This window comes from Schistocerca cancellata, chromosome 2 (genome assembly GCF_023864275.1).
Source record: "Schistocerca cancellata isolate TAMUIC-IGC-003103 chromosome 2, iqSchCanc2.1, whole genome shotgun sequence".
Classification (NCBI taxonomy): Eukaryota; Metazoa; Arthropoda; class Insecta; order Orthoptera; family Acrididae; genus Schistocerca; species Schistocerca cancellata.
In genome coordinates, this window is record NC_064627.1 from 740,372,878 (window position 1) to 740,387,224 (window position 14,347).

At 39.4% G+C, this 14,347-nt stretch overlaps 1 protein-coding gene across 1 annotated transcript in view; it reads left to right on the forward strand.

The window, feature by feature from the left end:
• Positions 1 to 606: 606 nt before the first annotated feature.
• LOC126162539 (dual specificity mitogen-activated protein kinase kinase 6) overlaps positions 607 to 14,347 on the forward strand; it is a 51,611-nt gene continuing 37,870 nt past the window's right edge. Inside the window, exons 1-3 of the mRNA XM_049919115.1 lie at positions 607 to 1,014; positions 1,125 to 1,176; positions 2,382 to 2,547. Of these exons, the coding sequence (XP_049775072.1) occupies positions 1,008 to 1,014; positions 1,125 to 1,176; positions 2,382 to 2,547 (225 nt within the window). The 5' untranslated portion in view covers positions 607 to 1,007. The remainder of the gene's footprint in view (positions 1,015 to 1,124; positions 1,177 to 2,381; positions 2,548 to 14,347) is intronic.

A 14,347-nucleotide genomic window follows, 5' to 3' on the forward strand; every position in this document is an offset into this window, starting at 1 on the left:
GCAGATGTGATTGGTGCCCTAATATTTGAGTAGTTTTGTTCAAATCTACAACTCCCACAGCCAGGTCTACGCGTCTCTTATATCTGAGTAAATCTTCTGTCCACATTTAACAATCTGTCTGCCAAGTTGTGATATTTACCTTCCTTGGATAAATTTCTGTGAACCCCCAAGGCTTTTAGCCATTTATTTAATTATCAACTATCATCTGGTCTATTAGTCTAAGTAATCAGTTGATTATGAGAAATATATTCTTAACATAAATCCAGGCTGGCAATATAGTTAGCTGTTCTTTGAGTTTCGAGGTATTTTGTAACATAAATGAAAGAGTAAAGGTTCCATACTTCACTGCTTTTCATTACCACAGCGTTAGATTTGCAAAATGATTATTATTACTATAATAACTTACCATTTGTTTTTTAAAAGTGAAAAAATTCCTATTTTGGATTTGTGATTCCGACTTAAATTGGCACCAAGAAACTTGAAAATAATAAAAGACTATTCAAGAAATGTGCTGCCTTGTGATATGCCGCATTGCAAAAATGTTCTGCGCCACGGCTGCCTGGGCAGCTGGTCATGATTCCGCGCTAGAAGCTTATCTTTGGCCACAGATTTGACATTGAAATATAATAAGTGGAGGCTTGTTAATGGCGGTGAAAATAGTGGTGGTGTATATTCGCGTACCCTTATTTGTTTTTATGTGAGGATGTAGATGTAGGTGGTTGTTAAAGTTCTATGTTCGTGAGGGAATGACTGTGTATTTCTACCACTACATGCATGGAATGTTTGTCACAATATTCTGGTAGTGAAAATTTGGCGTTTTTCTTTATATTTTACTGTGACTCGTTTGTTATGGTTGATTAGAAAACGTACCTGGTATTGACCAAAACGTAGGCAGGAGAGCTACGCATGTAGAAAATCGCAAAATTTACGAGAAATTTGAGGGTTGCTGTTTATAACGGAAGTAACGAGGCTCCAGTTTACGTCGCTGCCAGACGAAAAAATAAATCATGGCAGGTGTAGTAATTTATCTAAATGCATTTATAGATTTTAGTAACTTAAGTATCGAAAAGACACATTTTCATAAAAAAGCTCTCATATTAAATTTATCTTGTTATTGTTTCTAGCTCGAAGAAAGACGATTTTGAAAGTAGTGGTACCCGATTCACCGCCAGTATTGTAAGTGCCCTATATTTGTAAGGGAAATTTGTTTAGCCATACTGTTTTTAAGTTTAATGAATTTTTCGATATATTAGTTTCGTATATCTCATCAATAAATTGTCACGCTTGTCATGATACATTGAGAACAAAAAGATGTGCAGATTGGTTTGACACTGATGGTGCCTCTTTTAACAGCAGTGTTATCGTTGGCCGAATAACTGACTCTGATTTGATTTGATAGTAATGTCAGGTGCCCCACCCCCAATTCAGAATAATGTATGATGTTATCAAGATATCCTATATCCTTAAATTTTTTATCAGTCATTAATTTTTCCTTTCATGGCAGAGGTTAGCTTTAACTTCATTAAACTAGTGTTAAGTGTGAGCTGATATTAGGAATTAAGCTAGTCCAGTAATATTTATGACTATGAAGACTCCCTTAAATTGTCTGTCAGGGAATTGAAGATTTACTGACAGTAGCCTTCCTATCATGTTAATCTCGTGTGTAATACATGATACATTTCAGTTCATGTGAAATTATAATTTGTTTGAGACCGTTAGTTTTGTGATACAGTATTATAGCTCAAGAGTGCTCAGTCACCAAACTAGATCTTTTGCAGAGTATTGATATCTGTGGAACACACACATTTATTTTTCAAAGTAAATGTGTATTGCGCCATGTGTACTGTTTTCAACAAATTCCTTTCGGGGACACAGCAGGCTATGTGTTATGCAGAACACAGTGCTTACTCCTAGTATTGAAATTCTGACAGCAGGTATTCTAAGACAGTTTAAAAAATCCACTTTGTGTCATGTGTATATCTTGTATAATGACTGACATTTAACTGAGATTTTACTGCTCACACATGTAATAGAAGGGACTAGAAGACACTGATGTCTAATTTCTATCCTTTGACACAGACCTATATCATTTGATGGTTTAAATACAAATGCAGATACTTCCAATTAGGTGTTTTCCTCAGTTGGATGCTTAATGTCTACGCAGGAATTTTCTAGAAATTCTTCATTAGACATTCAGCAGATTACTGTATGCTGTATATTTTCTGTTTTAGGTATTATTAAGGGCTTGCATTGTAGAGTTTCATGGAACGCCCCAAATAAAATTTAACTACTTATTTGTTATGGTCATATGTTTGTTCCTAGTTGATACAATGATTAAAAATAAGATGATTGTATGGATGATTTGAGTTTTTATGATGTAGAACCCCGCCACGAAACCTTGATAAAAGAACAACAATTACTATTGGAGAGAAGACTTTTGTTGTAGAGGCTGATGATCTAGAGAAAATTTCTGACCTTGGCAGTGGTGCCTATGGTGTTGTTGAGAAAATGCGTCATATTCCTAGTGGAACAATCATGGCAGTAAAGGTAAGTCATAGTTCTGATTTTTCTGGAATTGTGTCTGATACTGGGAAAATATCTCAGTTTTTCGTGGGATGAGTTATGCAATGTATGCGCCAAATTTTTTCTGCAGTTTCCTGTATGCATCATATGCCTATAAATATACAGTAAAATTGAGTTGTTGAGGTGCGCACATTGTTTTATGTATAGAAATGATGATATGGTTATGAAGGAGAGTGAATGTATTACTAATAGCCCTATATTTTTAATTTACAAATTGTGTGTACCATTGAGTTGATGTTTACTGAGAAAATAACAATAATTGACACTGTTTATTGCGGATGGAGCTGGCTGATGAGCAAGATCCTGGCTAGTGTGTAGTAGTGTAGTAGTCTCCTCCCCCCCCCCCCCCCCCTCTCTCTCTCTCTCTCTCTCTCTCTCTCTCTCTCTCTCTCTCTCTCTCTCTCTCTCTTTCTTTCTGATATGTTGGTTTGTGGTGAGTGATTTGTAGTGTAGCCTGGTGTCATGTTATGCTGTGAAGTGAAAATGTGGTTAGAGTTGGCAAAGCCAATGAATGTGAGTGTGAAATGACAGTTGTAACTGGTCTCTAGTATTGGCTAATGTCTAAATTCATCCATATTTAACACACTTTTCAGTGTAAAAACCAAAACTACAGGATAATTAGGAATGTGTCTTACATAGTGAAAGATTTTGATGCGCACTTTGTGTATGTCATTCATAAAATATGAAAAATATGTGGGCTCCACTATGTGTATAGAATTTTTGCCAAGTACTGCTTACATATTAAGGATTGCATTTTTCGTAACAGCTTGTAAAAAGTAAACATGTCACTGCCAGCAAATAATAATAATAATAATAATAATAATAATAAGTTTGTGTTTTTTAGTGTAACATAAAGCCAGATTAGATTGGAAGGTGACAGTTTGCGAGATGGTGAAGCCAACAAATGTCGTGAGACTCATTTTTAAAATACGTTTCACAGTCCTTAGTTACATTTATATCCCTGATGAAAACTCCTATTTTCTCACAGTGGTTTGTTATTATCAAGTTTTTATTGTGCTTGAAAGCATTAACAAGACCACCCCTGCCCTTGTCCTCCATATTCCGATGGGAGTGGTGCTAGTTTGTTGGTTTTTGTTTTGCTATTGGTTTGCATGCTTTGATGTCATTCATCGGTAACATCTTGAAGTTCATGTCCTACTATGTTAGTATCACTTTGTTTACTAATCTCATCCTTCAATAATATCACAACTGATACTTTGCTTTCTTGTGTCAAAGTTGTTTTTCTTCAGAGTCTCTCTGATGTGTACGTAAACGACTTCTCTACAATCATTTCTGGACTCAGTCCAAAAGACATTTTGAAGGGAGGAAATAAAATTGTATAAATGATCCACTTAATAATCATTTTATGATACTACACTTCTGTCTCCTCCATAGGTTGTTTGGCCATTTGGTAATGGTATATGGGAATATTAATTGTAAAGAGTAGATCAGAATAATTGGACCAGCTTTGTCTTGCATGAGTAAAGTAAGCAAGGATGGTCAACCATGTTTACCTACCGCCTACTTTTGTGTCTTTTGAGTAGTTAAATTTTCTAACCGTCTGCCGATGCCTTAGTAATGGTGATTTATAAAGTATGGCAGTAACTTCACAAAATTTGTGAAATGGAGTTAGAGTACCTTAAAGCATATGATCATAATTACTTACCAGTCACTTTGTCAAAATTTTATGGAAACCTAATTAAAATGTTTTTAAATACCCTAGCACCTACCTCCCACTATGGAACCTGGAACACCCACTACTGAGTGGTAGGAACCAGGTCGACTACAACTGATGTACAGTATAGTCTCAAAGGTCTGATGTCACTAATAGGTCATTGACAAACTAGTGTCTGCACTCCCTATCTCCTCGCTGACCACTGAATTTTCTTAGTTCTTCTGGACTCCACCAATGCGATGTTGCACCAAAATTTCATGAAACATTTTTGTCTGTCTGTATGTGTGTGGAATTGCACATGCTAAATTGGTGTGGCTAGGAAATGGGGCGCTCATACATCCCATTGTTCTGTTAGCTGTGAGAAATTACATTCTCAGATCTTCTGACAGTTTTGGCTGGCCACAGATGACAGTGCTGGCATATGTTTGGTGTCTGTTTCTGTTGCTAACACTTACCTGTTTGGAATAAAATTCCACAATTATCCTTCATGGCTCATTATTAGAGACTTGTTTTTACATGACAACATAACTTATTGCAGTGAATTATATTTTCTACCATGTACAGAAAATGAATTAATAACTCACAAAACCGTAGTTATATATCTGTATTGTAAACAGTAGATTTCTTGCAATCAAACCATCTAGGATCTATAGTTGTAGTTGCTAAAGTGCAACTATTGAGAGCGAACGAGCGCACTGTGATGTGGTGGAGACTCGTCTGTGCAATCTGAACTTTCTTTCTACCCAGGCAGACAAGTGTATCAGTTCAGTGTCAATATGAAGAACGCCAGAACATTTTATGGGTACTGACCAGTAGAAGAGCATACCTAAAATCATTTCGTCAGAAAATCACAAAACTATTTTGTCATTCACTGCAAGACTTCTGTTAGTGGTGCCACTCCCCAGCCCACTCTGCCCCTCTGCTCCACCTGTCGCCAGCTGAGGTCCTGAGCGCACACTGGATGATGGTGGCTTGTTATCACAAGACAAGTGTGTGCTGTAGATGTACAGATCCAAGATGCTAAAACTAAGGGCCGTTACAGGGTGTGTCACGAAAGACACCCAGGAGGGACCGCAAGTTGCGGAGCGCATTTGCTGGCTGTTGCTGCTGCATCTGCGTAGTTCTCGGATACAAATACTTAGCATGTGCCCCCTACACTGTGTGATTGAGTGTACTGGTGTTTTCTTTTGAGCTTTTTGTCAACATTTCAAATATTGTTGCTAGACATCATTATTGCAATTGCGTCGAATCTACATGCGCATTGACATTCTGCAAGCCTCCATACAGTGTGTGGTGGAGAGTACCCTGTACCACTACCAGTTATTTCTCTTCATGTTCGTTTGTAAATAGTGAGAGAAAAAGGCTATCTATATGCCTCCATATGAGCCCTAATTTCTTGTCTCTTATATTCATGTTCTTTGTGCACAAGATGTGTTCACAGCAGTAGAATTGTTCGGCACCCAGCTCCAGATGCCTGTCTGTCCCTAAATTTTCTCAGTAGTATTTTTTGAAAGAAATGTTGCCTTTGATCCAGGGATTCCCATTTGATTCCCCAAGCATCTCCGTAAGACTTACATGTTGTTCAAATCTACAGGTAACAAATCTAGCAGCCTGCCTCTGAATTGATTTGATGTCTTCCTTCAATCCAACCTGGTATAGATCCCAAACACTTGAGCAGTACTCAAGAATAGGTTTCACCAACATCCTATATGCAGTGTCCTTTACAGGTGAACCAGTCGTTCCTAAAATTCTCCCAATAATCTGAAGTTGGCCATTCACCTTCCTACCACAGTTCCCTCATGCTCGTTCCACCTCATATTGTCCTGCAGTGTTACACTCAGATATTTAAACGACTTGACTGTGTCGATGAAGACACTAGTAATACTGTATCCAAACATTACAGGTTTGATCTTTGTTCTCATCCACATTAACTTACATTTTTCCACATATGCAGCTAGCAGCCACACCAACTGGAAATTCTGTCTTGAGTTATCTTGTATCTTCTTAAGGTCATTTAACTTCAACATTTTACTGTACATCACAGCATCAGTGGCAAACATCGACGGGTGGCTGCCCAAATCATTTATGTGTATAGAGAACAACAGTAGTCCTACCACACTTCCCTGGGGCACTCTTGACGATACCCATGTCTCTGATGAGCATTCGCCTTAGAGGACAACATACTGGGTTTTATTATTTAACAAGTCTTAGTCACTCACACATCTCTGAACTTACTCCACATGCTCTTAACTTCATCAGCAGCCTGCAATGCGGCATTGTCAAATGCTTTCTGGAAATATGGAGTCTGTCCATTGCCCTTCATCCATAGTTTTCAGTACATCGTGAGAAAAGGGTAAGCTGAGTTTGCAGAAGTGATGCTTTCTAAAACATGCTGATTCATGGACATAAGCTTCTCAGTGTCAAGGAAGATTATTATATTTGATCAGAGAATATGGTAAAGTATTCTGCAGCAAACGGAAGTTAAGGGTATTGGTCTGTAATTTTGCTTGTCCGTTCTTTTACCCTTCTTTTATACTGGAGTCACCTGCACTTTCTTCCAGTTGATTGGGGTTTTGTGCTGGGCAAGAGACTGACAATAAATGCAAGCTGGATAATGGGCCAGTGCTGTAGTGTACTCTTTGTGAAATCTGAGATTCTGTCTGAACCTAGTGATTTATTTGCTTTCAGATCTTTCAGTTGTTTTGCTATGCAAGGTATGCTTATTACTATGTCGTCCATACAGGAGTCTGTCCGGAGGTCAAATGACAGTATGTTTGTACAATTCTCCTGTGTGAACGATTTCTTGAATGTGAAATTGAAAACAACAGGGGACTGAATAGACGCCTTAGACCTTCGTAGCGATTTTACGTAGTCTGGGACTTTCCTTGTCAGTGTGTCCGTGGGCCCAGTCCTTGGACAGAAACACTGTGTGCGTGTCTTCTATGCTGTGCGAATGAATGTTTGGGTGTTCTATTGCGTTTCCTGTCAGCTTGAATTCATACAAAAATATCCTGGTGTGCAATGTCCCCCAATGATTCAGTGACACACAGATTAGTGAAGTAATTTCAAGAGACTGTATCTGTGTTACACAAACAAAGGCCTAGAAAACCTAGTGTTTTAATCATCATCATCATCATTTAAGACTGATTATGCCTTTCAGCGTTCAGTCTGGAGCATAGCCCCCCCCTTATACAGTTCCTCCATGATCCCCTATTTAGTGCTAACATTGGCGCCTCTTCTGATGTTAAACCTATTACTTCAAAATCATTCTTAACCAAATCCAGTTACCTTCTCCTCGGTCTGCCCCGACTCCTCCTACCCTCTACTGCTGAATCCATGAGTCTCTTGGGTAACCTTGCTTCTCCCATGCGTGTAACATGACCCCACCATCTAAGCCTGTTCTCCCTGGCTGCTACATCTATAGAGTTCATTTCCAGTTTTTCTTTGATTTCCTCATTGTGGACACCCTCCTGCCATTGTTCCCATCTACTAGTACCTGCGATCATCCTAGCTACTTTCATATCCGTAACCTCAACCTTGTTGATAAGGTACCCTGAATCCACCCAGCTTTCACTCCCATACAACGAAGTTGGTCTAAAGATTGAACGGTGCACAGATAACTTAGTCTTGGTACTGACTTCCTTCTTGCAGAAGAGATTAGATTGTAGCTGAGCGCTCACTGCATTAGCTTTGCTACACCTCGCTTCCAGTTCTTTCACTATGTTGCCATCCTGTGAGAATGTGCATCCTAAGTACTTGAAACCGTCCACCTGTTCTAACTTTGTTCCTCCTATTTGGCACTCAATCCGTTTATATTTCTTTCCCGCTGACATTACTTTCGTTTTGGAGATGCTAATCTTCATACTATAGTCCTTACATTTCTGATCTAGCTCTGAAATATTACTTTGCAAACTTTCAGTCGAATCTGCCATCACAACTAAGTCATCCGCATATGCAAGACTGCTTATTTTGTGTTCACATATCTTAATCTCACCCAGCCAGTCTATTGTTTTCAACATATGATCCATAAATAATATGAACAACAGTGGAGACAGGTTGCAGCCTTGTCTTACCCCTGAAACTACTCTGAACCATGAACTCAATTTACCGTCAACTCTAACTGCTGCCTGACTATCCATGTAAAGACCTTTAATTGCTTGCAAAAGTTAGCCTCCTATTCCATAATCTTGTAGAATAGACAATAACTTCCTCCTAGGAACCCGGTCATATGCCTTTTCTAGATCTATAAAGCATAGATACAATTCCCTGTTCCACTCATAACACTTCTCCATTATTTGCCGTAAGCTAAAGATCTGGTCCTGACAACCTCTAAGAGGCCTAAACCCACACTGATTTTCATCCAGTTGGTCCTCAACTAATACTCGCACTTTCCTTTCAACAATACCTGAGAAGATTTTACCCACAAAGCTGATTAAAGAGATACCTCTGTAGTTGTTACAATCTTTTCTGTTTCCATGTTTAAAGATTGGTGTGATTACTGCTTTTGTCCAGTCTGATGGAACCTGTCGCGACTCCCAGGCCATTTCAATTATCCTGTGTAGCCATGTAAGACCTGACATTCCACTGTATTTGATGAGTTCCGACTTAATTTCATCCACCCCAGCCGCTTTATTGCACTGCAATCTATTGACCATTTTTTCCAGTTCCTCAAATGTGATCCTATTTCCATCATCATTCCTATCCCATTCTACCTCGAAATCTGAAACATTACTGATCACATTTTCACCTACATTGAGCAACTCTTCAAAATATTCCCTCCATCTGCCCAAGGCATCCACAGGATTCACCAGCAGTTTTCCTGACCTGTCCAAAATACTTGTCATTTCCTTCTTACCTCCCTTTCGAAGACTGCTAATTACACTCCAGAATGGTTTTCCAGCAGCTTGACCCATAGTCTCCAACCTGTTTCCAAAGTCTTCCCACGATTTCTTCTTGGATGCTGCAATTATCTGTTTGGCTTTGTTTCGTTTCTTTCTTCAACATAACTTTCTCTGTCTACCTGGGTTCTGGTATGTAGCCATTTTTGATACACCTTCTTTTTCCTTTTACAGGCTGCCTTGACTGTATCATTCCACCAAGCTGTTTGCTTCATCCTACTTTTACACACTACTGTTCCAAGACATTCTTTAGCCACTTCTAGTACTGTGTCCCTGTACCTTGTCCATTCCTTTTCCAATGACTGTAATTGACTACATTCAACTAACTAGTACCTTTCTGAGATCGCTGTTATGTACTTGTGCCTGATTTCCTTATCCTGAAGTTTCTCCACTCTTATCCTCCTACATATGGACCTGACCTACCTCCTGCACTTTCGGCCTCACAATCCCAATTTCACTGCAGATTAAATAATGATCAGTGTCGTGAAAGAATCCCCTGAATACACGTGTGTCCCTCACAGCCTTCCTGAATTCCTGATCTGTTATTATATAGTCAATGACAGATCTGGTTCCCCTGCCTTACCAGGTATACCGGTGAATGTTCTTATGTTTAAAAAAGGAGTTTGTGATTACTAAGCCCATACTGGCACAGAAATCCAAGAGTTGTTTCCCGTTCCTGTTGGCCTCCGTATCCTCTCCAAATTTACCCATAACCTTTTCATACCCTTCTGTTCGATTTCCAATCCTGGCGTTAAAATCACCCATGAGCAGAACACTGTCCTTGTCCTTTACTCTAACAACTACATCACTGAGTGCCTCATAAAAACTATCCATCTTATCTTGATCTCTCCCTTCACAATGCGAATATACTGACACAATCCTAATTTTCTTGCTAGACACTGTCAAATCTATCCACATCAGTTGTTTGTTTACATACCTTATTGCAACTACGCTGGGTTCCATTTCTTTCCTGATGTAAAGCCCTACACCCCATTGTGCTATTCCTCCTTTGACACCTGACAGGTAGACCTTGTATTCTCCCACTTCCTCTTCTTTCTCACCCCTTACCCGAATGTCACTAACAGCTAAAACGTCCAGCCCCATCTTACTTGCAGCCTCTGCCAGCTCTACCTTCTTCCCAGAGTAGCCCCCATTGATATTAATAGCTCCCCATCTCATTACCATTTGTTTGCGAAATCGTATCTTAGGAGTCCCTGGTTTGTCAGTTAGAGGTGGGACTCCGTCACCTCCAAAGGTCCGAGGCATTTTGCTCTGATTGTTGCCAGCATCATATTTAAAGTACCAGGGAAGCAGGTTGCTAGCCTTACTTGCCCCGAGTCCCATTGGGTTTTACCCCTAACGGCTGACGGACTAACCGGTGGATTTGGTAGTCTTTGCCGTATGAGCACAAAGGTGACCACGACTCAGAATATGTCCGAGATGCCCAGCCTTATTCCAAAGTAACTGGTATCCCGACTGTCGGGACCACTTACTTGGCCACTCATACGTTGCCCGTGGTTCATGAACTAGGACATGACTACAGGAACCCACACCATGAACCACCCTAGTGTTTTAAATGAAAATAAATTGATGAAATAGGGAGGCCTTGAAAAGAAGTCGGAGAAAATCACTGCACCTTTTGGCACTTCGGACTAGTGAGTCAAAAGCACCTGCTCACAGAGCTGTGCACAAACTGAAATTGAAACCATACAAAATAACAGTAGTGCATCAACTGAGGAACTTGGATACTGCTGCTTGTCATCGTTATTGCAACTGGCTGTTAGTCTGTGTACGATGGGCAAGTTGGTCCTGACATGCTTTATTTCTTCTGAAGAAGCATGGCTGCATTGTCAGGATATGCAAATTCTCAGAACAAATGATGTTGGAGCTCTGAAAATACTCATGAATTACATCAACAATCTCAGCATGATGTGAAAATGGGAGCATGGTGTGCAATTAGGGCAAGACAAATTATTGGACCACTCTCTTACCATGAAACAATTCATTCTGACAGGTATTCAATCAATCATTCTTTCCATGTTCCACATGTGAATGGAACAGGAAGAAACCCTAATAACTGTTACAATGGGGTGTACCCTTTGCCACGCATCTCACGGGGGTTGCAGAGTTTAGTTGTAGATGTTACGAAAAGATATAGGTTATTTCATGCAGGACAGTGCAAGACCACACACATCGCCAGTGCTTCTATGAAAGCAATTCAAAGTAGTTTTGATGATAGAAGGTTGTCATGCCATCTCATTCTCTAGATCTAAATCCAAGTGATATTTATTTTTGGGGAATGTTGAAAGACAAGATATGTACAACCAATCCCCACACGCTCGAAGAGTTGGAAGACAGGGTTCGGCTAGTTATCCCAGATTTCGGCTGCCAAAATTTGTCGAGTGTTTGCTAATGTGTTCAGGAGATGTCGGGCTGCTCTTACCACAGAGGGACATCATTTTGAGCGCATACTGTAAATAAAGGTAAGCTTAAGTTAATCAGATTGTAACATTGTTTGTGCTTAACTCTGGGGAAGCCTACCTGCAGCTGACTACCAGTAGATTAGTGTCAGGTTATTGGGCGCAGTGGCGGTGGCCATGCCGCAAAGCCTGCGGACCCGTCCCCAGTGTCTTTTGTGAGACACCCTGTGTCTATACGTTGCTGACTAGAGGTCAATTTCGACTTTAGTTCAGAAATTGAACTCTGTTCTCGAGTCCACTCTAATGTGTAACACTAAACGTGAATCCACTGAAGGAGTTTGTGTTGATCTAAAGTAGCACAAAAAAAGCTTGGCAAAACCACAGAAATAGTCTAACATGACTTTCACACTTTGGCCACAGATGGTAATGCGAAGGTGCTGTGTTATAATAGAGAAATGTAAGCAGAAAAAACGGTAATCATCAAACTTCCCCTCAGCCACAGAAGATTTACTGCTGGAACTCATATTTGGTCAGTATAAAGAATAGTATAAGGTAAAAAATGGGTAGTTGCTATGGCCATGAAAGAAAAGTAGTGGAAAGAAGTTGCTGTTGACTTTAATTCACGGAACATAGGACAAATAGTGACCGAAAATGTTCTAACAATGTTAAGAAGAGGAACAAGAAAGCATTCACACATGTCTGTATAATTTTAAGATGAAATTCACAATTATTACATTATATGGAGAAAAGAAAGTGTCAAAACGTTTGAGTGTTGAAACGCATGAAACTTGAAGCACTAATTTTATCAGGCTTAGTGTTACAGAAAATAGACAGATACTAATTGGATGCCTGAAACCACAATTTATGCCTATTTCAAACCTTTACGATGACAATAGATATTTATCCCGAAGTTGTATGAGGTGGTTTGTATAAATTTTAATGCGCTTAAATAATTTTTTAAAATGAATTTGCTGTGTAGATGATAGTTTATAACATTTGTTACGTTCTTGTTCATTTCTTGTTCCAATATAGATTTAAATAACACTGAAGATAGCAGTTAATTCACATCATCAATGAGTAGACAACTGTAACTCCAAGTGAACAATATTGTTCACTTCGTTGATGACAAGAAAATGGAGGAAGAAAGAGTAGCTTATGTTAAGTTGGTAAGAACGATAGTGTAAGTTAACTATGGCAGTAATACACCCTACTGGAATTTCTTCATAGACTCTTCTCCTAACAAACATAGTGTCATCCATTTTGTGCTCATTGTCTGACACACCGATAGCTATACATTATTGGGCAAATAAAATGCTGCAACTATAACTGCCACACAATTTAGTTTTACTCTAAGTCTTGAACATTGCCAGAGGTGTGAGAAATGACAAGTGGGGAAAAAAATTCTGAGAACTGATTGGGATCAAACCTATGATCTTCCAGAGTATATTCTAGGCCACAACCACTGAGCCGCCAGCTGTTTACTACAAATTCTCTTATGTATACTTTTTACCAGTTCTCTTCGTCAGCATATGTGCAGTTGTCATAGCATTTTAAGGGCTTGTTTTTTAGTTGAGAATTTAATATGAATTCTGTATTTATTGCTATTAAAACCTATAGATTATTATTTTTTTCTAAGTAGTGCTCTGTTGCTATTGCATGCTGTGAGACTCCATGTACGAAACTTTTAACTACAAATATTTAGAATTTACATTTCTTTCTCTACCTTTAAGTATCTGTAAAATGCTTTAAATTAACATAATTGTCTCAATGAACTGTTGTGAAATCAGTTTTATCTGAACTCATTACATACATAGCTGATAATTGCCTTACGTTACAGCTCAAAAATGCTATTTAGAGCTTCTGCAGCTTGAGAGTGATGTATTCTTAACATTTTTTGTGCATTGTGGTGGGAGGTCAAACTGGCTGATTGAGAGCAGGAAAGGCATCACAGGACATTTTAATTTCCACTGCCAGTACCTTTCCGAATAAATTTATATTTTATTCTCAGCATGACCAGGAAGGATTCCATGTTCACATTCGTAGCAGTGGAAGTTCCGAATAATCATCATCATCATCATTTAAGACTGATTATGCCTTTCAGCGTTCAGTCTGGAGCATAGTCCCCCTTATACAGTTCCTCCATGATCCCCTATTCAGTGTGAACATTGGTGCCTCTTCTGATGTTAAACCTATTACTTCAAAATCATTCTTAACCGAATCCAGGTACCTTCTCCTCAGTCTGCCCCGACTCCTCCTACCCTCTACTGCTGAATCCATGAGTCTCTTGGGTAACCTTGCTTCTCCCATGTGTGTAACATGACCCCACCATCTAAGCCTGTTCTCCCTGACTGCTACATCTATAGAGTTCATTCCCAGTTTTTCTTTGATTTCCTCATTGTGGACACCCTCCTGTCATTGTTCCCATCTACTAGTACCTGCAATCATCCTAGCTACTTTCATATCCGTAACCTCAACCTTGTTGATAAGGTAACCTGAATCCACCCAGCTTTCGCTCCCATACAACAAAGTTGGTCTAAAGATCGAACGGTGCACAGATAACATAGTCTTGGTACTGACTTCCTTCTTGCAGAAGAGAGTAGATTGTAGCTGAGCGATCACTGCATTAGCTTTGCTACACCTCGCTTCCAGTTCTTTCACTCTGTTGCCATCCTGTGAGAATATGCATCCTAAGTACTTGAAACCGTCCACCTTTTCTAACTTTGTTCCTCCTATTTGGCACTCAGTCTGTTTATATTTCTTTCCCACTGACA